The following is a 24997-nucleotide window of genomic DNA, read 5'->3' on the forward strand; positions in this document are numbered from 1 at the left end:
TAATAAAATCGCTTACGTCACGGTGTCACCTGACTCCCGGTGCAAAATCCTGATGTCATGTTACGTCACTCTGTCAATAAGGTTAATACATCTAGTGACTTCCTCAAATTAAATCGAGTTGACGCTGTGAGTCACGTGACGTCACGGGGTCACGTGACATTACTTGACAGCATGTATTGACACCCTGACGTCACGTGAGAACGTGACACATGGTTAATCATAGTGCCAATACAAAAGCGCCACGAAAACCCACTATTTTTCATACATTGTAATTCTGTAAACGACAATTTTTATTCCCATACGTTCATTATGTGGTACTAAACAAAACAAAAAACATTACCTTGAACCGTTTTGAACCGGTTACCGTTATATTTTTTTCGGTTCGGTTCCGGTTCAGTTCAAAGATGGCGGAGAAGATTTCGGTTCGGTTCAGTTCCTGTTCGGCTAAAAATAGCGATTCTGTTCCGGTTTTCGGTTCGGTTCGGTTCCGGTTCGACACCCTGGTTGGATGTCACGTGGTCTCCGCTGGGCCTTCTCCGAGCGCTTGCCAGAGTGGGCCGTTTATAACGAAAAATACAGCCACCCGGCTCAAAATACAAACGTACGATTGTCATTTACGGGTATTGTAGAATCATATTCAACCTATTTTTGAACACGACGGGAATATTTAAAATTTCGTTGAAGTATCCCTATAAGGGGCCATGAAATCATATTTAAGCGTCTACCTTTTTTTTTTTTTTTTTGCGGTTTTTACGTTTCTTGGGGTTCGGGCAAGCCAGCGGTCACGGAGAAAGTAACTAAATATCAGAGCGTCATATTTTAACCGGACGACGCGGAAACCTCCTCCACCTACGGGGGTTACCCGCGGTGCCGAAAGCGCGTCTTTGGTCCTGGGCTTACTACTGGTCAGAGCTACTAAAAGCTTCTTTTTAGTCGAATTACAAAATATAAATGGCGCGAACCGTTTCAATCATTTATAAAAGTAGTTTTTGTTCACTATTTTAGATCAGAAACAAAATGCAGTTTATAACGTCGGAAAACAAGAATTAAATGACCCGTCGTCATACCCGCCACTAAGCGGTGGCAAGGGCGGCGCATACTAGAGGGTGAAACAAGGACACGCCAGGCTCTTTGAATCGACCGGAAAATTCGGTTTCTTAACCTATCGCGCTACGACTTTGTGCAGCGTTGCCCACAGATGGTGCTTTTTTTTTTTTTTTTTGTAAAATTTGCAAAGAGCGAACTTACCGAGGAAAGCGTAAAGAAAGAAAAAGGCTTAGCTCCTATGGAAACGCAGCGACGCCACCGGTCTTCAAACAACACGGCGCCGTTTCGCACGGGACACGAGAGATGGCGCAAGCGGTCGCGACGCCAACTGCCGCTAACGAACGAGCAGACGACGCCGAGAGCCGGCGTCTTTAGCAGACAAGGAACTGCAGTTGCTTGTTGTTACCGCGCCTGTTTTTGTTTCTGCAACTGTCGCCGCCTGCAGAACGCGCGCCGCTTTTGAATCGAAAAGATTGTCTGCTAAAGACGCTTGCTCTCGGCGCCGTATGCTCGTTCGTTGGTGGCGTCGCTGCGTTTCCATAGGAGCTAAGCCTTTTTCTTTCTTTACTTTTTCCTCAGGTAAGCTCGCTCTTTGCAAATTTTACAAAAAAAAAAATGCACCATATGTGGGCAACGCTGCACAAAGTCGTAGGGCGATAGGTTAAGAAACCGAATTTTCCGGTCGATTTAAAGAGCCTGCCGTCTCCTTGTATCACCCTGTAGAAAGGTGTAGTGGTACTAGTGGGATCAGGCACCAACGAGCGGCGAACGCAGAAAGGAACCGGACAGGGTGTAAGATAGACCCTGGTACCGGATGTACGCGGCGGCGCTGCGGTCATATGGACTGGAGGATCCGACCGGTTCCGAGCGTTCCCAAGGCCTTCGGCGAGCAGCTTTGGCTTGCGGTTTGGCCTTTTGGCGGTATGTCAGCGCGAAGTACCTCCCGTTATAAACTGATCTTTACCCCGTGTTTGCTGCCGTTTGGGGCCAATGAAGTGTAATGCCGAATTAGTGTTGAATCGCGCAGCAGATGCAATGCGAGCCGCCCTGACTGCCCGATTCATAGAGCCTAGCCAGATCATGCTTTAGTGGCGCCCTCCCGAGCCGTCGACACGGAGTGGGGCAGCCGGGACCGCTCGCTGAGCTCACTACGCCTCTAGTTCATGGCCACTCAAGCCATCAAGGACGTCATGAAGGAGGTTATTTTTTGCTTGTTTTTGTAATTTTAATTTGCCTATAACTTTTAAAATAAAGCAACATTCGAGAAAAGAGAAATATAATTAAGTTACTATGTTCAGTGCGCTCATGTTCGGTGCAAATTAAAAACCAGTAAAAAAGTCTTTGCAGGGCCCCTTTGAGGGACACTGACACCCATCAAAAAAAAATTTTTTTTAGCCAAGCGATTCGTTATGGTTGTCAGAAGACTACTCAATCGATATTTTGCTACAGCGTCACGTATATTTTTAATAAAGTCGAAAGACGCAACTGCTCTAAACCGAAACCGAAACTGGACTGGGGAGGAAGTAGAAATATAGACGAGAAGAGAGGTGGCGGAAGTCACGTGGCTGTGATACTTTTTTTTCCCCCTAAACAACGCATCTACAGCTTTCTGGGAGCCACAGAAATGGGATATCATATTTCTTTTTCTATCTTTAATACTGTGTGTGTGCCTTCGATGACATACGTACGGTTTAACTTCGAAGATTTCACATTTATTTCAAGTCCAAGTTCGCAAAGTTCGAAGTCCGGTTTTTATGTACCTTCACAGTTTCAGTATCAAATAACGTTTTCAGGCATCAGTGGTTTTCACGAGATCAGGTATAGAAAAGTTCGGGTGTGATACGACTGCGCGAAGTTGGTCAGGCAATTAAATTAGGCGACGAGTATCCCGGGTGTGCTGGAATATTTGGGAGTGCAGAGTGACGTGTGACCATAGATCACTAATTGTGACCGCCAGCCCGGGGGGGTGGGGGTTAAGGGGGGGGGGGGGGGGGGGGGTCTTTAACGTGCGTCACGCAGTAGTGATCACACGAACGCACTGTTTTACGGTACTCATCCAGTTCGAAACGGCCAATGGCGGGCCGCGGGCAGGGGGTTGAGGCACAGAAAAACCTTGAAGCGATCTGGCGAACTACCTGCCCACCCTTTTGCACGCTCTGGTAGTAATCCGATCGAACGCCGCCCAAGTGACGCTGGCAGTTTGTAATTGTTCTGTAGGTTTATATTCCGGGGCGGAAGAAACGCCGAGCAGAAAGCACAGAAGCCGGCACAACTCGAGGTCGAGAAGCGTTCTACCATACCAGTGGGGAAAAAAAAAAAAAAAGGGGGGGGGGGGGGTCTCATGTCTCGTTAATATGGACCCCGTTAATATTGATACCTCGCTGTATGGACGCCATTTTCGGGGACAAGCTGGGAAAACACATGCCTTTTTGTCTCGTCAATATGGACTACTCACATTATGGACGGTTTTTTGGGAGAACGGATGCGTCCATATTAAAGAGGCATCACTGTAATCCGCTACTTGAAACGGATTACATCCTGCTCGCATCGCAAAGAGTGGCCAATACCGCATTTGATTGCAAAGCTACCCATATTGTATTTCTGCAATATTTGAAACACGAGAATTTTAAACAGTTAATTTTCAGTTTCCAATTAAAATTGACAGATACATTCCCCAATAGGTAATTAAGTACGAAATAAAAAATACTTGAAGTATTTTAAATATGTATTTCAAATACTATTATTTGAAAGATTTGTTTTCATTGTATTTCTTCATGAGAACTTGCTTGTGATGCTGATATGTCGGAGGAGCACAAGATTGCATTCTAGTTTTTTGTTATTACTGTTTGTTGTTACTGTTTTTGGTTTCTTACGACCAACACTCGTTTATAGAGTTTTTTTAGCAAACCCTTACGAAAATGGCAGATCTGGACTTATATAAAAAAAAGCAAATATGGTTATATAAAAAATTGGGCAGATCTGGCCATATCAAGCACATCAGTTTATATAAGCCTTATATAGCCAGATCTGCCCAATTTTTTATATAACCATATCTGGGTCTGCCAAGTAGGGGCATATCTGCCTCCCATATCAGGTTTTTTTTTCTATTCTTGCAGATTTGTTCTTAAAAAATCATGAAAGCTACAGTGATGTGGTTTCTGCGGGTGAGTTATACGCCTAGAGGGAGATTACGTGGGCGCTAAGCTGTGCGATTACTCGGCTAAATAATTAAAATTCACTAATTAACTTTTCAATTAGTGAAAATAGACATACGGTTCCAATAAGCAGCTAGCGGGGCGTCGTCCAAAATCCCTATATCAGTCATTTTCGGAAAATCTTTCAGTGCGTGCACGAAGCGCACTAAAGGTACCACTCGTAAAGCAGGTACAAGGCTAGCGGTTTCGGTAAGGCGCCCCGCAATTTTTCTGTCTCTTACCTAGCCCCAGCCTTGTACCTGGTCCACGAGTGGTAACTTCAGCGCACTACTGCGCTTCGCACGCGCTCAGTCTTTCTAAAAATTACTGGTTTAGGGGTTTTGGACGACGCTCAGCAAGTTTCTAATTGAAACTATATGCCTATTTTCACTAATTAAAAGTTAATTAATGAATTTTAAGTAATTACCCGACTTATCGCAAAGATTAGCAGACTACATAACGTCCCCCTGGGCGTATCACTCTCGCACAAACCGCATAAGAGCAGCGTTCACGGCTTCTTTTAAAATAAATCTGCAAGAATAAAAATTAAAAAAAACGGTATTTACTGTGCTGGTAGTTGACTCTTCGACCCTCCACAGCGGAAGCAATGGTAAACTGTGCCGCGCTCGGCTATAGCAATTATCCGGCATCCCGACGATCGTTTCGTCGGCATGAACCGCGAGACAGTGTCCGTCAAGCTAGAGAAAGTACAAGCGGGAGGAGAGGGATACGCCCGCGGATGACCGAGTTAGCGGCACGCATCTCATAGCGGCGAGCAACGGCACTTTTCTACCGTTCTTTACGTTCGCGCACGCCTTTGCATCGGCTTTTGCCCATTCGTGGAGTAGATGTCCTGTGCCTATCGTTACATAACGCCGATAACGGCAATCGGTCGGCGGCGGCCCCGCGTGCAAGTTCGCCGAGACGCCGCCGTCAGGGGATCGGTTTGTGCCGTCCGCGAGACGCTAACCCTTGCAAGGAGCGAAAGTATCTTGTCATGCCGGTTAGGAAACATCATAATATAAAGCCTGAGTCACTGAGAGTTTTCCGTTATTTGATTTATCCTCATCCCAGGGTTTAGGTTGTGACGGTAACCTAGCATTGTTTACCAGTATTTCGCAAAATCGTAACAATCTTTCTACCAGCGACTCGTAAAGCCGCTCGTCAAATTTTGGAACGCATAATTAAGAGTCTGTGTTGCTGTTGTTTTTTGGCGACACGTCAAAACTTTGTCCGCGGCATATCGAAACTTTCTGCTTGTAGCGCAATCGCACTAATGCCGAAACATTCTGCACAATGATTCTCCCGGCTGCCAGGAGATACACACGGCCTAAATCTAGAAGTAATCTGGAATACATTAAGGAAAAACAATCAATTGTCACGAAGTAGGTTGCAGCGCACTTACGTTGACGAGACGCGACTTGAAAGGTGTTATCCAAGGGAGATGTCGACACGGCCACGGTAAAACCACCACTCGAACACAGAAACGCGAAGGTGCCCGTGAAGATTCAACACGATGTAGCACAAGCTGTCGTTTGTAGAACCGAACACTAAACGCATCTCAAAACATTCTTGGGCTTCTTTGAAGAAATCGCTTGCAAAAGCAGACATACGCAGCAGCCACAGAGGGAGAATTCACACGCCAAACTAGGTCCGGCTAAACGCATTCCGAGATCGGGAACGGCTAATGCGTCATCCCTCAAACCACGTGACCACTCAACTTTTACAACGCTTTCAGCTTAGGGAGAGAGAGAAAAGGATCAAGGGAGAGGCCAAAACGGGGTTTCACGAACAAAAGGCTTATCTTACGGGGCCGCAACGAGGGAATGTGTCACTTGTAACGAAGGTTGACACTGCTGTGAATGCTATGTGTGGCCTTGGGCGCCAGGCAGGTGCGATGTCCTGCTTTGTCACCAGATTCTAGACTGTAGTCACGTGACCCTAAACGGAAACACGATTGGCCTAAAACACGCGTAGCGTCTACCCTGCTGTCAATACCGAGTGAGCATACAGCTCTATGAAGTCTAGCTTTTGAACTCAGAACGATGCGAGCTTCAATATACTGTGTTTTACGCTGTATAAACCACATTATAATTTTAAATGAAAAAATAAACGCGACTAGTTTTTTTTTGTGCATGATGTCGACAAATAAATAAATAAATAGATATGTATATATATATGTTTACCAATAAATATAAAATCATCTGTACACTGTTTTAAATTTTTTTTATGAACGAGTTACACATAAAAGACACCACGGACAGCACATCTTCCGACTTTCAACACACAATGAATCGCCGACGCTCGCAAACGAACAGATGCGATGCTGCGCAAACGGTTTTGAAAGAGCTGCGTATTGTACTCCGGGCGCAACGGCTTCCGTTCGAAGGGAAAAGGAATCGGGACGGCGAAGTAGCGTCTTGCATCTTGAGTAAGCTAACGGTTCGTGTTTACCCGCTCAATTTAGCGGGAAAATATGAAAACAGTTTGTTTCACTGCCAGATTTCGCGGGAAAATTGACGTCACGTGACATACGTACCAATTCAATTTTTCGCTAAATTTAGCGGGGCGGTTACACCGATGGCGACGCCAACACCGCTTAATTCGGAAACGGGTGCCTAAGAGCTGCGACTAAAATCCATTGTTTGATTAAGTCGCGTTCCGATCGCACTACGTCATATTGTCACGCATCAAACATACAACCGAATTTCATTTGTCTTTCAATCTTCAAATTTCGCAATTTATTAATTGGTCCAAATACCTGGAATAACTTCACTTTAAGGATGTTAACAATAGTTAACCAATTACATGAGACTCATGCAATATAGATCAATCAACTAGTGCCTTAGCGAGTACATATAACTTGTTGCTTCCACAACTGAAACGGGCCCATATATCATTATCTGGGGCTATATTTGCACGCGTATATGGTGATGTATGCCCGTATTTACGCACTTATACGGCCAGATCTGGCAGTATTTGCCCACCTATATCGCGAAATACGGCCGTATTAGCTCCCATATCTGGCGAAATACAGCCCTATTTGACTGCTTATATTATCATATCTGGCCGTATATAAAATACATCAGGGCCATATCTGACATTTTCGTACGGGAATGAATATAGTGTCTATTCTTCTTGTTTCTTTGACTTGTTTCTCTTGTTTTATTTTAACTGTATGATGTTTAGTAGAATCTGTTATTATGTAACTACTTTGAGCTGCTGGACTTTAGGAGGCAGAGGCTTTGTCAGGCATCACGCCTTTATCTCTGCCCCCTACGCGGCAAACCCGCGAAACAAATAAAGAAAAAAAATACTGCCCACCCCTGTGCCCTGTCGTCCAACATCATCCAATAGACCCTTTTCAAAACTGATCGCCATCAGTGGCTGCCGCGTCAACTATCCGAGGCCGCAATATTTTGGGCATGCACTGGACATGATTGCTGCGTCACGCTCGGCGTGAAATCGGATCCAATCGCAGGCTTTGCGCGGAAGTACCCAATGGAACCAATGGATGATATTGGCAATATACGCTTTGTACCCGGCGGTAGCTTGCGCCACCTAGTGTACAAACATTTAGACCCACCCCCCTTCAAATTTTGCTCTAAATTCCGTCTCGTGCGCCCAAATTATGTAGACTCCGAGTGTTGCTTGATGGTCTTTTGAAATGGGTCAAAGCAGCTGCTGTTCATAATATAGCACAACTCATTCGCTACATACGTGTAGGTCTCAGGAAAACGCTCAGCAAAGACCCATCATGGCGGCCGAACAGTGGCACTTCAACACGAAGGCCGTTCACGTGGGCCAAGATCCCGATCAGTGGAACTCAAGAGCTGTCATTCCACCTATTACGCTTTCCAGTACTTTCCAGCAGAAAGCACCAGGCGAATCTTACCCCCACGTAAGTATGTGCCGGTTATTGACTATACTTTGATGATGATTCCATTCCTTACCTTGAGGGCCTCGAGGTCATTGTTTCAGTTGTACATGACGATGATAATGATGTTGCTGTCGTGGCTTGAGAAACGGGACAAGTATACCCTTTTCAAAAGTTGAAGCCATCAAGCGGCCGTCATGAAAACTCCAAAATGTTTTGCCATGGTTTCGTTTATGGAATGTTTATGATTTTACAGATGTGCACTGGTTCTAGTCTGGCCTAAACATACTCGCAAAGACCGCCAATGATTCAGAAGCTTCTTTGTCGCGGTCAAATTGCGAGGATAAAAGGGGACTATTTATTTCAGTCTTGACTTTTCAAAGCTTAATGGCGTAATTGTGTGATCAAAACCATCCGCCTGACAAGAGTTGAGCGCGGCTCATGGATTGGACACGAGAACAGCGTGAGCACACGACTTCGACTCGTTACAATCAATGCTTCGGCGGTCACTCGGGTAGTGGCTCGTCTCCAACCGCTGCGGGGATGAGAATTGCCGAACTCTAACAATACCCGGAGCTCAGCACGCGTTTTATATACTTTGCTGACCCCAACGCGTGGCTATGATTAAAGCTAGCGGCTAGAATAGGCAACAAGCCACGTGGCCGCTTGTTCTGTTGGGGTGATGAACGATGCTGATGTTTCTAGAATTTATTTGCCGAGCGCCATTACTTAAAAAGAAAAACTAAGACAAGTTCATTCGGTTATTAAAGTAAGGGGGTGGTCTAAGTATTATTTAGCGAAAGTGGAAAAATTGTTTCATTGCCCCTTTTAACTCCGTGAATGGAGGATAACGTAGGTACTGTCGGGAGCAAAAGTTTGCGGGGCACGGGAGCGCGTGCCGAAATGCATCGCCGCGCCGTCCGACGGCGCGCCGCCGCATTAAGGAGACACGGTTTGCGCATGCGCGACCTTCGTGCTCGCAATCATGTCTCTTTCGCTTGTTTCTTTTCGACGTGCTCCAGATAACAGGAGTCAGCGCCAGGGGCGTGAGTTAGCGCTTCGCTGGCTGTCTACTGCGCGTCTGCTTCAGCCGTCTCAGCCACCGCGCTTTGTCACGGAGCTCGCATGTGTGTGTGTGTGTGTGGGGGGGGGGGGGGGGGGGGGGGGTGTAGCCAGGCGCCTTGTCACCCAGCGCGGCTGCTGAGGCAGCTGAAGAGGACGCGGGGCATGACAGCCAGCGAAACGGCAACTTGCGCCCCTGGCGCCGACTCCGGTTATCAGGAGTGAGTCGGACAGAAACGAGCGAAAGAGACATGACTGCCAGCACGAAGGGCGCGCATGCGCAAAGCGCGGCTTTTTAATGCGGTGGCGCGCCGTTGCACGGCGCGGCGATGCATTTCGGCACGCGCTCCCGTGCCCCGCAAACTTTTGCTCCCGACTGTACATATTTGTACTCATGAACCGTGCCTACTTTATGCGTGGTTTAAGCTTCTATTGGCGTTCAGTTTTCCTGGATGCCTGGCCGCCATTGGAGCACCGGGTTCAGAGCCCCATACCGGGTTCGGCTCTATCTCTGTAAAAAGTGTAGAGAAGGGAAAACATGAAATTTTCACCAAGAACTAAACATCTCCCCCTCGGTATGTCTACAATATATTAATTTTCTCTCGATCTAACGAATGTTGAAGTTTACGCGTACACCTCATTAATCACTGGCTGCCGTTCTACTAGCAACAACAAGCAGGGGTGCTCGTAACGTCAGATGTTGTATCCGAGAGCAGACGACGTTCCCTTCTCCACCGCGTTGTGCGTTGTAGTGATAGTGAGCGTCTGTGGTTTTGCGAATTGCGTCCGGTTTAGGCTACTTGCGGCACGCGATAGAGGATGGGAGGGAATTGGCGGTGTGCTGTGGGGTGCAATAACACCACGAAGAAATACAGCAGCATTACCTCGTATCAGTTTCCCACCGTCTCTGCCACGGAAGTGGGTCCGACCAGCCCAAGGCAAACGCTAGCTGGCTCTATGCGGGGAGCAAGTCGTCTGCTTCTTGCACAGGAGTTGCGGTGACGTAAGAAAGACGCGGAGCCAGGGTGTAAGATAGACAGGTGGGGAAACGAGAGCCAAATGAGCGACCGGATTGTGTCCCCCTCGGGTTCCTTTTTTTCTGTGGCGCCATCTTTGTGGATCACCGCGAACTCTCACTCCGGGTGGGCGACCGGTGGCGACCGGCTAAACTGACGGAGATGATTTCTCGTGGATTTTCAATGAAGGAATGTTGTGCTCTCGGTTTATTTTGCGCACGCTCTTATAAAGTTCCATGCAAATTTGATTCCGACTTTTTTTTCCTCTCGCAGCAGCGCCATCTGTCGGAATTCGGGGGTACCCGCAAGCAGACGAGTACACAATCCGGTCACGGCGCTGCGGTAGGCTTCTATGGGCCGTTTCCCCACCTGTCTATCTTACACCCTGCGCGGAGCTCTGATTGGCTTTGATTGAAGGATAGTGGGTAGACCTCAAGGCAGCTTGCTTTGATGTCTACCCTCTATCCTTCATTCAGAACCAATCGGAGCTCGGCGTTTAGACGTCACTTCAACCCCTGCAGAAGAAGCAGACGAATTTGGGCTCCGCATAGCGTTCGTGTCGTGCTAGAAAACAGTTCGCACTGTGCCAGCAAACAAAAGCTTCCATACCATCCTGCTTCGGAAGCGGCATGTGTTTTCACATGGAAGCGGATCGCGAATGGAGTCGTCACGAGTGGTTCCCTCAGAGGCGATTCCGGCGGATCGAATGTGAACGGCGAAGCGTCCGAAATATAGTGTTGAGAATCGGAAAACATTTCATCTTCATTGCTTGACTCAGAAAAGCTTGATGAGTTGTTTCACGGACGATCGCGACGATCGTCTGACTGCTTCCGACGCTGGGCGAAACAGGCTCAAGCTGCCCACGTACTGTTGGTTACGTCCCAGCATGACGGCGGGACATTAAAGTTGGAGATAATTTTCGGTCTCGGATATATCGTAATTCTACAATAAAAAATTTCAAACGTTTTGGGGAAATTTATTTGCTGCTCTAGGCTCAGTTTCTTGTGCTATTTCAATAAAATACGTTTAGTTTAAAACGTTCAAATGGACGCCGGACACGAAACCGATTTGTGCAGAGCTATTACAGACTTTTGCAGAACTCTCTTGCAGACTTTGTTTCTAACCAGCGCATTCTCACTTCTTAAAAACGAAGTTATCTTGCCTCAAACAGCCATAATAAACGCGCATGTAAAAAAAAAAAAAAAAAGAAAAAAAAAAACAAGCCATAAGAGATAATTTTAGAGAAGGGCTGCAGGCCGATGCCATTTTCAGCGTTCGTGCATATGGCGTGGGCTTTGCTCGATTTCTGAAGTCACGAACGCACGCCTGCTGGGCTGTGGAGATCGCATGACGGGCTGTGGATTTGTAAACGTTAAATTACTGGTGGTCATAGCTGAGTCTGCGGCTGCTGAGCCCGTGCTGATGGTGAGCTTCTGTGCTTTCGAAGTGCCCACACCATGCTGGTCTTTGCAGCCTATACGAGTAAGCTCGTTCAGAGCATGCGTTGTCAACAGCGCACTCAAGTACGGCGTTCAGTGGATATACCAAGCCCTATATATAACAATTTTTTTCTTATTCCAAATGAGTTAAGTTCAGAAGCCGAAACTAAGCCAACTTCGGCAAAAATTCGGAGTATACCTGGGCTACATCGTTTCCAATTACTGAACGGCATTTTGAAAGGTTTTCTGGAGGTGTATCACAATTCCTTGTGAGAACTGAACGGCATTTTGAAAGGTTTTCTGGAGGTGTATCACAATTCCTTGTGAGAACTGAACGGCATTTTGAAAGGTTTTCTGGAGGCGTATCACAATTCCTTGTGAGAACCGACTTGGTGATCGGGACATAGTTTACAGAGTGTTTTATATCGTCACGTACTGCTAATACGAAAGCATTAACTGTCCCACGGAGCAAACCGGCGTTATCAGCTTTTGAAGCCGCGCCAAACGGCACCTAAATTCCCCTATGGAGCGAATTCGCTGCAGTCTGTAGCAGCCAGCTCATTGGCTGGCTCGCGGCGTAGTTCCAAGGGACGCCACCCCACAGAGAAGCCCTCTCCATGGCGACGCAGCGGCCCGGCCGACGGTAAGAGGGAGCGGCCGGCCGCAGAGCCAGCAGAGCCCGCCCGGGCAGACTCCGGAGTGGCTGCACGACCGAGCTCAGCGCGGTGCGCAGCTTGTAGGTATACGCTACGTATACGAATGCTTTCGCATTCCGACACGTTAGCAGTCTTAAGTGTCTTTGTAGTTTTTTGCGTGAAGATTGGTGTATTTTGCTGTACCACAGTGTCCACCCTGCTAAAGCCTTAATGAGGTTGCAGTATTAAATAAAAAAATAAAAGGTATTGCCTCCTCTTTTTCTACCTTCTGTCGTGTTCCCTTTTCTGCCCCAGTCTCAGGTTTACAATCATGTTCAAATTAATCTGAGATACGTCACATTATGCGAGAAAAACCCATGTAAAGGTGGCCGGTTCAGGGCTCAAAGCTAGTTAAATAAGCACACATGTCTGGTTATTTTAGTTTCGCTTCTCAGAGTTTGGCTCATTTTGAACAAAAATAAATAAATAAAACTCCTCATATGTACGTACTTAGATAACATAGGGCATTTAACTACCGACGCAGACGAGCACGTGCCTCTGTGAAACTACCACCGGATAAAGCTACTGCCACGTCCAGTAGCTTACGCAATGCGCGCACCACTATTAAAACGATTTTAAACCAGCTTACCACTCGTTTACTTCACACTGCACACGAGCTCTGCGTGAAGCACGGTAGCCCAAGAGGTTATTATATACAGTTCTTACTTTTTTTCAGGGGTTCGAATATTCACGATCGGATAATCCGAGCAGGAAGTGCCTGGAAGAAAGTCTGGCGTCGCTCGAGCACGCCAAATACGGTATGTGAATATAATAATAATAAAAAATCCCTTCTCAACTAAAAAAGAAAGAAAAAAAAAAAGAAAATAGGCGTAGTTAGAGATTTTGCTAACTTTTGTCGAATCCGAGGTTCGACTGGTTCGACCAACCTTAGACCTTTTAGCAAAGGTCGACAAAGTTCGACTTATGATGGACGCTGTTGTCCGGCTTCTATACAAAAAAAAAAAAAAAAAAATTGAATATCGGGAGACAAATCTTTTATAAAGTAGTTTAGTTTTCTTCTTTATAAAGCGATTACTCATGTTTACAAAACGTAAACACCGACATGCGTGATTTTAATGATTTGGATGGTTTATTAATGCATAGCACGGAAACGATATACCCCATATATATTACACTTTTCCTGCTCCAAATGGCGTCAGCTCGGTTTAGACTTTCGCGTATGCACGCAAGAGCCAAACTAGTCGAATGTTTTTATCGAACTTAGCGTTATAAGTTCGAACAGGTCAGACCTGGTCAAACTCGCAAACCATTGGACAGGTTTGTGACATCCCTAATTCTAAACGTAATTAGCGTAACTGCGAAATTTGGATTACGCACAATAAGGCCGACGAAGCGTTGAACGGGACACTACGAACTCCAAAACATCACTCATACATCGGTATCACAAACGGATGGCCGTGTTTTCGGAAAAGAAGGGCGCGATCAAGCGAGGACTCTGACGTCACGATCCTCCTGGAACAGTGAGAATGAGGGAAAGTGGCCTCGCTTCAGTTCATCGCCTTGAGGCCTCGAGCAACACCTCATTGGAGTTAGGGCCGTCGCAATGGCCGGAGAAGGGAGGCCACGTTTAGAAAAGACGCCCACTTTGTTTCTTTGTCCCAGCCGCGTCGTCTGCTCATCAGGTCACGTGGTTTGTTTGTGCGCATTCATCCGGCATTAATATATGTCTTAAAGGCGCATTCTTGTATAATTTATTATATATATAATATAAACGTAATAAACAACACGTTACCAAGGTTGAAAGTACCAAATTTAGATATATGAGCATCCTGTAACCGCAGGGCCCACAGCGCGGTCCCACAGCTCCCCAGACTTTTCGAATAAACCGGCTCCGGCGACGACATTTTGTTCCCTCATACCGGGGTCCGATTCTGGTAAATTCACGTTGTGTGTGAGCTGCTGACTGTCCGAAAAGCAACGCCTTCTTTGACGGTCGTCAGGGCGCTGTCACGTCACAACAGGGATCACGTGACCACCTACGTGCACCTCGACGCGCGCCCCAGGTAGTCGTCCTTTGCTACATCACGAGAAGAGCGCTACGGCCTTAGCCTCTTAGAGGTGTTGGCTCGAGGGGACGGAGCGAAAAGGAGAGGGAGCGAGAATCGTGACGTCACATGTTTCGTCGGTCTCATCAGCCGTGTTCAATCGTGCACTTATTTTACAAAAGTAGGGTCATCCGTTAGAGATATCGCTGTGCGAGTGATGTTCTGGGGTTTTGCAGCGTCCCACCTATCGCTCCAGCCTTGTTTTGTGAGCTCCCAATTTCGGTTCAGCGTCCCTTTAACTCGCGTCAAATATTCAAATGCTCCAAAATGCGCTGCAGACCAACACGCTGTTTACAAACAAACATCGCGAGCACTGAGCCTGCGCAAAAGCCACATTCGCTTGAAAGGAAGCGTTTGCAGTAATTGACAGCAGGACCACCGCAGATGCGTGACATCACAGAGTCAACCGTTTTACTCAAAGAGGGCGAGAGAGAAAAGGGGAAAGGGCTACCGGCGCTTTCCTCCTTTCTGGTTGTGTAGAAAGAGCGAAAGTCCCGGATGAGAGGCTTGGCCGGTGTTGGGTGTCTGCTGTGCCCCAACTTCGTTCGCGCTTTCTTTTCTGTTTTGAACTCGCAAACTTCATTAAAGCAACGGGCTTCGATGGCAACAGTCCCCCGGTCATCGGGACACCATTGCTCGGTCATAGGGTGCACGAATAATGACAGGAAGCGTCGAATACTGCCCGAGGACTTATGTAGCTTGCAATGAATCCGGCAAGGCAAAAGCGGCTGCAATGTCTTTAAGCTCCATCGCTTTCCACATGACCCCGGTCATGGCTGCAGTGGATTGCGTCAGTAAACCGAAAAGACGTTTCCTAAACGCCATTTTCTTGACTACATCTTGTGAATGGAGCGCGCACCGAACGCTGTACCGCCGATGAACATGGGTATACGCTCGCAAGGTGCGTGCCAGTTTTCTCGTGATAATTGCTGTTTCAGCTTGTAAAATTTTGTAACTGAATTTATCTTAATATTGATAATTTACAGTGGTGACTGACTCGATTTCATCATTTACAACACTTAGTTGAAGGCTTATTTCCGCCGCCGCGTGAGGCTAGAAATTGTTGAAAAGGTAGTTCTATCGGTTTTCCTGAATCGGCGATCTCCTGCGCGATACCAGAGAGCCGGCTAAAGCGCTCCTTGGTTTGCCGCTGGTAGGTTGTTTGGGCGCTTTGAAGCGCTGGATAGTCTCTGCAGGGTACGTCTCGTGTGTTGCGATCAGCGTCTCCGAGCCCAGTGAGCACGTTTCTTTGTTCGAGTCATGGCACCCACCAGTGCGGTGACGGGGGGAACAGCGGCAGCGAATGTGTAAGTGATAGAAATTGAAGGTTAGTACTCAAAATATTGCATCAAATAGTAAAATAATTCGTGGCTACTTTGAGGCTTTCTGCGGTTCAATATAAGTACATCCAGAACGTCTTCGTCGTTCATCCAAAAGGAAATATAAGAACACGGACACGCAAGATAAAAGCAGCGCAGCAAAATGATCTGTAGCAGCTCCGGGTGTTTACAAAAGTTAATTGAGGTTCCCGTTTCGTGTATCGCTGGTTCATTACTAAAAACGGTTACGTTTAAATAGGCCTATTGCAAGCAAAAGTTCATGAATGGTTCATCATTTCCAGTCATGCGGAAAGCGGTGGAGAATCAAAGCATTGCAGTCGCACTTGCCTTGCCGGATTCCATGCAAGCTACGAGGTCCTTGGGCAGTATTCGACGCTTTCTGTCGTTATTCGTGCACCCTATGACCGAGCAATGGTGTCCCGATGATCGGGGGACTACTGCCATCGAAGCCCTTGGCTCTAATTAAGTTGGCGAGTTTAAAACAGAAAAGAAAGCGCAAACGAAGTTGGGGCACAGCAGACACCCAACACCGGCCAAGCCTCTCATCCGGGACTTTCACTCTTTCTACACAACCAGAAAGGGGGAAAGCGCCGGTAGCCCTTTCCCCTTTTCTCTCTCGCTCTCAAAATGGCGGAAGTACGGCTTCCGGGCACCGGCATCTTGCTTGCTTGGGGTGCTCTTGGGCGCGGCCATAATCCGTTTACGGCGCCTTGCTAAGACATCGTAATCGGATTAGCTGGGTGCCCCTGAAGCAAGATGGCGGCGCCCAGAGACCGTACTTGCAAACGGCACAATCTGCTCAAGAGTAAAAGCCCGCCGCGACCAATCGTGAAGCGGCGAGCCTCTACTCTGTCTAATCTTGCGATGGACCGCAGCGAAGCCATTGTGGCCAATCCAACGCCCTTTTTGGTGTCACGTGGCTCTCAAGAGGGGCATGGCAGTGGGCGTGCGCTAACCACACTTAAGACATAAGTATTTTATTGAAATCGTGTAAACCTGATAAAGGGAAAAGAAAATAGTGACCTATTTTCTTATTTTAATTTAGACAAAAAGAGGGATTTATATTTACACGTGCGATGTGTTCCTAAATAACATGGATTGATTGTTAAATATTTGGACTAAAAACCCCGAGATTGGGACAAGAAGGGACGGACAAACACAAAGTCTCAATTGATTGATTGATTGAATTCCTCTTCCATTCCACACTACCGCGCTTCGTTTCTGTCGTTCTAGCCCTGGCATTTGCCTCAGGGATGGCAGCAATAAATAACGTGATGAATCTGGTGTCTCCAGGAGATCATATTGTGAGCTTCGACGACGTGTACGGAGGTAAAGTAGCCAAACGGACGTTACTCGGGTCGCGTGACAAAAGGGACCAGTTTCGAAATCTCTTTTTGTCCTTGTCTGCGTAGGCACCAGACGGCTCTTCAAATCACTCATGATCCCAAAAGGCTACGAAGTCACCTATGTAGATGCCACTGATTTGAAGAAACTGCAGAAGGAGATTAGGCCAACCACAAAGGTAATAAATTTCAAAATACCTTTGCAATCTTCTTTTCTTTTCTTTTTTTTTTCTTTTTTAGAGCGGAGTTGTTAAGAGCTAGTATCCCCAGTACCGTGTCCGTCGGCAGACAAATGATGACACGAAACTCTGGACAGCTACCGCCATCTATAAGCGACGGCGGCAACCAAACAATCGGCTTGCCGAAGGTGTGGTTTCCGCCGTCGCTCATAGATGGAGCAACCTTTCCAGCCTTACCACTCTGGCTTGCCGACTTGCGGCCGGCCATTACTTCATTCCCGCCATAGTACAGCTTCGCTGGCCTTCCTTCTTTACCAGAGTGGAAATAGTAACGTATAGTGACGAGTCGGGCAGAGACCAATGCAGGGCATACAAACGCCAAAATACATTATGCATAATTGACTAAACTTTTACGAATCTAATCAAAATGAGAGAAAAAAAAAGAATTTTGTAATTTTGTTTCTTCTTTTTCGTGGATGGCTATGATTTTTAGTTACACCTACTACTGTTTTTGTATTTGATCTCCGCTGAATCTGTTACGGTGACTTTTGTATATATTTCTTCTTCCGTATATTTCCTGCTGTGCGTCGGTCGCTGCGCACTGTTGGCGGCAGAGGACGCGTGAAGCTGCGTATGCAGCTTTTTTGCCTCAATCGCCGCCGTCGAGTTGTGATGGAACTCAAATTCAATTCCTAAAAGAATGAACTCTCGGGTCACCGTTTTTTTCACGTGGAACCGTAACTCCATGTGACGCCGTGGCGACGAGGTCACGGTGCCATGAAACGCGAGATTGTGACGTCACGAGAATCTGCGACGTCATTATGTCACGTGACCTGACGTAATGTTGTAATATATATATATATATCCCTCCGTGGCAAACACTCCACAAGAACAAATAATGCGCTCGATCGTCGTCCAATGTGTTTAAATATGCTTTTTTTCTAGAACCATAGATGATTGGAACATGTTACCAAGTGTGGTAGTTGAATGCGCTACAGTTGAACAATTTGCCGATGCCTGTTCTTTACATTTATAATTGTGATACGCGCGTATAAATCCCCACAAGTCATTGTTTACAGCATATATTTTCTTGGATTTTGTTAGTGCTTCAAAATTGTCACGAGTCCTCTCGTGGTGCTTTATTTTATCGTTATTCTGGTTTCGCAGTGGTTAGAGCGCCGGTTATTTGTTGATCGCTTCTGCCACATATGCTGCTTTATATTGAGGTTTATTCCCTCGCGATATGAACGTACTGGTCGTAAAATTGTCTGCAGTGCCACTCTATATTGTAAATGGCCTTGCAATATATTGTAAAAAAATAAACATTAAATTAAATGCTATGCATTTAGAGCGCTTTAAATAATCTACCAAAGACAGTCTGTTTTCTTACGTTGGTATGTTTTCGTTTTCGTTTTATGTCTACAGCTGGTTTGGCTGGAATCTCCAAGCAACCCCACCATGAAGCTGGTAGATATCAAAGGCGCTTGTGAGATCGTGAGAAAGAGGTGCTGCGCCATACTTGTGGTAGACAATACCTTCATGTCTTCCTACTTCCAGGTGAGCACTCAGTATTTGCAGTACCATCCGAATCACAGTTTGGAAACTATACATAAAATTTAAGAGTTAAAATTTTATACGGCGCAACCTTAACGAGGATCTTTTTTTTTTTTCGTGACAGTTCAATTATAACGAGACGTGACGCATTTCGTAAATGACGAAGTACTTTAATGATGATTTATGCATGGTGCAAGCTTCTTTGCGAGCGACTAAAGCAGACATATGTAAAGTGGTAATATTTCCAATGCAAACTTAGAAAAAAAAAATTATGAATTTTGTTTTAGACCCGATGAGAACTCTAGTCCTGAAAATACGTCATATAAATTTGTTCCCGCTGAACCGGAAATGCATTAAGAGCAATAAATTTGGAAGTGCAGTCAATAAGAATGATTACGAAGTATAGGACCTGGACCCTTGTTTGTTTATTTTCAGAAACCAATTGACTTGGGCGCTCACATATCCGTCCACTCGCTGACCAAGTACATGAACGGTGGGTTCCTGCCGGCGCCTTCTCCCCCGAACGTCACCTATATATATATATATATATATATATATATATATATATATATATATATATATATATATATATATATATATATATATATACTGCATCCTCGCAGGTCCGCCTGGCTCGATCGTCAGCGTCGTCTGCTTTTTTTTTGCAGGGTTTCCGGTAACGTCAGAACGACGCCGATTTCGGATTGGCTTTGATTGTCGGATAGTGGGTAGATCTCAAAGCAAGCTGCCGTGAGGTCTGTCCACTATCCTTCTAATCAGAGTCCATCAGAGCTCGGCGTTCTGACGTCACCACAGTCGCTGCAAAAGAAGCAGACGGACTTGCGCTCCGCATAGCAGTGTCTCACAACGAACGCGATGCTAAGCACACGTCTTTCGCTTAGCGGCGTATACTTTCGTCGAGCCATATGGTGCCCGGAAGAACGCGCTTCCGACTGGATGTGTCTACCGCGTCCAAAAATGAAAAGGGGTCCCTCGATTTGCCACTGGTGACGTCATACGAATGTCACGCTGTCACCGGTCGCGAGATCCTCCAGCGGAGTCCCATTAGCAGCAGTGCTGCATGTGGCAGACACCTGCGCTGCTGGAGGTCACTCTCGCAGTGTCGCGTCGACGGCGAGACACTCTCGTTCGCTCGTGCTTTTCGCCAGCATTTCTACGACCAACCGCCAGGATCGCGCCATCCGACAGCGTGACATTGCTATTTTTTTTAACGATAACACTGCTTTTACTCTAAAATATATTTGACTGCCAATTTCGACGTCCCGGAAGTTTCGAAATTTACACTTTGGTACTCTCATTTGTTGATAGGAACAGAGTTTTAGATCTCAGAATGGCCTTCGGACAACCGCGCGCACAAGCTGATATGACTACTCAGGTGGCACTAAGGTAGTTCACAATACACTGTCTCTGACATTATGAAACACCCATTGGGTTAGCAATGCTCAGGATGATATACTGGGCCCGCTCTGGGTATGGCGGGTCCTCATCGCTTGGGTCGTAAGAAAACAAATTATCCTTTCTTATATTATCCTTCTGAAAATAAAATGCCCCAGTCCAACGTGTGCAGCACCGCCGCATTAGCTGCCTCGGAGAATGGGTCTTTCGAATTGTGCAAGACTGACCCCATAAATGTACGCAGAAACCGCGAGGTTAAAAAAGGTAATAGGGAGTTAATTCCCGAAAAAAGAGAACCGCGTTTTTCGGCCCGGATAAATAAACTATGCATCGCAGAAAGCTCAACATCCGTGAGAAAGTAAAGCTAGCGGTTGGAATATAGAAGGCAAAAGTTTGTAAAGATGACGTTTCCTGCATTAAAAATATATGAAAAAAAAAAAAGAAACACGAAATGTTTTTATGAGCGGACGTCCATCGAAGTTTAATATCGTCAAAACAAGAAATGATATTGTGAACACTGGTGGTATTTATATCAGTGAAAAATACTTGTCAGCATGAAAGAGAATATTGTTTTCTTTCTTTATCACAAGTTTGTTTCACTGAAATAAATTCCACACGCGCCAGCAATGTAATTCTTTTTTGTTTTTTTTTTTGTTTTAGATAGTAGGCTTAGGTGTAATTTGATTCATAAAGAAAGTTCGTTTCTCTTACTTATCTCGTTTATCCATGTACCGCCATGTTTTCAAACTTTCGAATTCTATCCCAACCGCTAGCGCCACATTCTCACGGAGTTTGATCATTCTGCGGCGATGCATATGATTTATGTTACCCGGGCCGAAAAACGCGGCTCTCTCTTCTCGAGAACTCGCCTGCATTCTTCAAGAGATGCAGTAAACTCTAGATGAAGTTGCTCTAATTCTCCTTTCCCCAACATCAATCACCTCCAGGTCACTCCGACGTAGTCATGGGTGCGGTCATCACAAACGACAAGAAGATCTACGACCAACTGCGCTTCTTCCAAAATGGTACGGCAATTTAAAGCCGGGGTTTGACAGATATTTATTATCGCAAAGGTTTCTATTTGTACATGATAGCCCAACAACCCAGAACACAATTTGCGGCTCGAAAGTCGTTTTCTTTCTGCCCGAAAACCGCCGATCGAGAACTGGCTGGTTGAGTCGCGCTCACTCTCTTCGCCGTGGTCACGTGCCGTTTTCTATGGTTTAGACACAAGCAACAAAGATAACTAAAGTCGTGGGTCGTCGAAGGCACACAATCAATATTAAAAATTGAAAAGAAATAACAGTAATTTTTTGTTGCTTCTAAAAAACCACCAATACGTTGACCGAAAAAAAAATATTGCACAGCCACGTACGTGACTTCCGCCAACTCTCTCGTCCTCTATATTTTTTCTTCCTCCCCAGTCCAATTTCGGCTTCGATTTCGAGCTATCTAGGTTTTTTCTGTTTTTTTTTTTACTTTATTAAAAAATGAAAGCCGTTTACAACTCCCTGTAACGCCGAATTAGAGCGCAGCTCTTGAGGAGGAGGAGGGAAGGGTACTGGGGGGGTGGGTCAAGCATAGAGATCATACATACTAACTCTAGAGGAAAAGGTCCGCCATTTTCCCATACATTCTGGCTGCCGCAAGCGGCGGATCATGCAGGCAGACCCTCGGGGTCCCAAACACGGTTACATCATCAGAGCAGTTTCGTGAACTTCAACAATTCACGAACTTACCGGTGGAAAGATATTCACGTTCCTTTCGAAACTTTCTTTTTGAAAAGCGCGCAGATGTACGGCCTCGCGTTAACGCTAAACTAAACCATATACCCGGCTTCGCCGGTGGGGCGCGGCTGGGCGCGGTTGAGGAATACGAAACTGCGCAACAACCAGATTTCCGAGATTTCGACAGAAGGGAAGTTAATGCAGCGTAATGAGTTTATTGCTTTTTATAAGCGTTAGAATAGCTCATAATTTAGTTTACAACGTTAAATTATCACTGTTTATATTGCTAAGAGTTTTCACTCTTCGCGTTACCATGGCAACGTTGCTTTCTTTCTCTCGTGTTCTGTCGCTCTCTTTTGCGTTCGTTCACTCGGGACCCAGGATGTCGGCGCACGGGATTTGCCACTCCTCCTCACCCACCTTTACCCCCCTGGGGTCAAGTGACCACAGAGGGCGGGGTGGGGTCACGTGACCTTAGGGTGGGAGTCACGTGACCTTGGGGTGTCACGTGACGTCGGGGGGTCACGTGACCTGGGGGCCACGTGAGGATGCCGATGACGTCATTAGTGACGTCACTGATGACGTCATCAGTGAGGATCACGATGCGGATACCGATGGCATCATCAGTGACGTCACTGATGACGTCATCAGAGATGATGATGATGCGGATGCCGGTGACATCATCAGTGACGTCACTGATGACGTCATCAGTGATGATGACGATGACGATGCGGATGCCGGTGACGTCATCAGTGGCGATGACGTCAACGGGGGTTCACGTGACCTCGGGCGGGGTATCCCCAGGTCACGAGACCACGGGGGGGCACGTGACCTGGGTAACCGTCGTAACCCTCGTGAGGTTAACCCTAGTAACCCTTGTGAGGGCAACTCTCGTGGCCCTCGTGAGGGTAACTCTCGTGACCCTCGTGAGGGTAACTCTTATAACGCTCGTGAGGGTAACTCTCATAACCCTCGTGACCCTCGTGAAGGTTATGAGGGTTAGTAACCCTCGTAGCCCTCGTCATCCTCGTGAGGGTAACCCTCGTGAGTTAATCCTTGTAACTTCCGTAACCCTCACGAGGGTTACGAGGGTTACTCCCGGTTACGCCAACGGCGACGGCGACGCCGCTCAAGCCGGGAACGGGCGCCTAAGAGCTGCGCTCTAAAATATACGTGACGCTGTAACAAAATGATAGGGAAGTCCTCTGATGCCATAATAAATCGCCTGGCAAAAAAAAATAAAACACAAATTTTGAGGTGTGTCAGGGTCTTGTTTTAAGGCCCATCCAAACAGAATATACTTCAAAAATCGTGAGGCGACATGACTCCGACATAAGTTGTGATGCAGCCTGCTTTCGTCCATTTTTTTTTTTTGTTAGAGCGCAGCTTTTAGGCGCCCGTTTCCGGCTTGAGCGGCGTCGCCGTCGCCGTCGGCGTAACCGCGAGGTGCATTATGGGTAAATTTCCCCGCTAAATCTAGCGAAAAAAATTTCCCCGCTAAATCTAGCGGAAAAATTACCCCACTAAATCTGGCGGAAAAAATTTCCCCTCTAAATCTAGCGGAAAAATTTCCCCGCTAAATATAGCGGAAAAATTTCCCCGCTAAACTTAGCGAAAAACTTTCCCCGCTAAATCTAGCGGAAAATTTCCCCGCTAGATTTAGCGGAAACATTTTTCCGCTAAATCTAGCGGAAAAGTTTCTCTGGGGGGGGGTTACGTGAACTGGGAGGTCACGTGACCTTCCGAGATTACGTGACACACCCCGGTTACGTGACCCCCCTCCCCCCCCGAGGTCACGTGACCCCCACGTGATTTTGGAGGGGGTCACGTGACCCCACCAAGGTCACGTGGCCTCAGGGGGGGGGGGGGGCGGGGTCACGTAACCTTTGTGGCCTTGGCTCCTCCTCCTCAAGAGCTGCGCTCTAATTCGGCGTTACAGGGAGTTGTAAACGGCTTTCATTTTTTTTTTTGCCAGGAAAAAAGTTTTTTTTTTGTCAAAATTTTTTGTATTTTTTATTGAGGCCTTGAGCATGCTCATATCACGTTGGGTCCGGACAGCCACCCATATGCTCTGTTGGCTGTCGGTCAATCGCTCAAGGCCTCCGCTGATCTCCACGTCCCGAAAACGGGAAAGGAAAGCTAGGATTGCGTTCGAAATCTTACTAAAATGGATTCGAGCTACTCCGGCGGGTCGTGTCACGTGACAACACAGAGGGAGCAAAGTTGGACGCGGGTAGGTTTCCGAACGGAAAGGTACAAGACCCTTACCCTGGAGTAAGATCGAGTAAAATGTGGAACACGTCCAAGGTTACGAGGGCCCGACAGAACAGATGGACAGCATTGGCAGGTGGCGTGTTACGTCAAGTCTGGCGAGCACTGAGGTCACCGAAAAGCGGAGGAAGCGAGGAGGTCTATTGTGATGTTGGCTTGGTGCTGTTCAAACAGACACCTGACTGCCGGAAGCTTCAACTTCCACGATTTTTATCGGAGTCGTGTCGCCTCACGGTTTCTGAAGTGTCCTGTTTGGACAGGGCTTTTATACATCATGCAAAAGACAGTCTGCATACAGATCCGAACGCGAGTCACCGCGAGATCCGTGCTTCGAATGCCGCATGACATTGAGTTCAAAGAGGAAGCTTGGCACACGGCATTCGAACTGGACCACAGTATGACAAGCATTTGTTTCTCTTCTGCTGGAGTGAGCTTCCCCAGCATTCATTTCACACCATCAAACTTCTTGTGATCAGCCCTTCCGGCCGCCATGATAGAGGGGAGAGAAATACTTCCGGTTCTCCTCTGTTCACCTTTCGTTTAGGTGGGTGCGCGACCGTCTCTTGGTTCACTAACGCGCAATACCGTGAAAGCTAGGCTTTAGAAATGCCCCGGTGCGTACCGGCATAAACAATATGTCACAAGTAAAGTTATTTCGATTATCTCAAAACGAGGGACGTAAGCCACCGACTCCGCCCAAGCCGGGTGATCGCAGGACTAGCAGGACGACGGCATTGGCAGAAGGTGATACTTAATTCGACGTGCTGCTGA

General features: G+C 46.7%; 1 protein-coding gene across 1 annotated transcript in view; it reads left to right on the forward strand.

Annotated features, from left to right (window-relative positions):
* Positions 1-7998: 7998 nt before the first annotated feature.
* Positions 7999-24997, forward strand: part of LOC115327547 (cystathionine gamma-lyase) — a 34907-nt gene continuing 17908 nt past the window's right edge. Inside the window, exons 1-7 of the mRNA XM_040214162.2 lie at positions 7999-8142; positions 13007-13088; positions 16970-17065; positions 17149-17258; positions 18684-18815; positions 19248-19305; positions 21176-21253. Coding sequence (XP_040070096.2) covers positions 7999-8142; positions 13007-13088; positions 16970-17065; positions 17149-17258; positions 18684-18815; positions 19248-19305; positions 21176-21253 — 700 coding nt within the window. The remainder of the gene's footprint in view (positions 8143-13006; positions 13089-16969; positions 17066-17148; positions 17259-18683; positions 18816-19247; positions 19306-21175; positions 21254-24997) is intronic.

Source organism: Ixodes scapularis, unplaced genomic scaffold (genome assembly GCF_016920785.2).
Source record: "Ixodes scapularis isolate PalLabHiFi unplaced genomic scaffold, ASM1692078v2 PGA_scaffold12__126_contigs__length_90152505, whole genome shotgun sequence".
NCBI lineage: Eukaryota > Metazoa > Arthropoda > Arachnida > Ixodida > Ixodidae > Ixodes > Ixodes scapularis.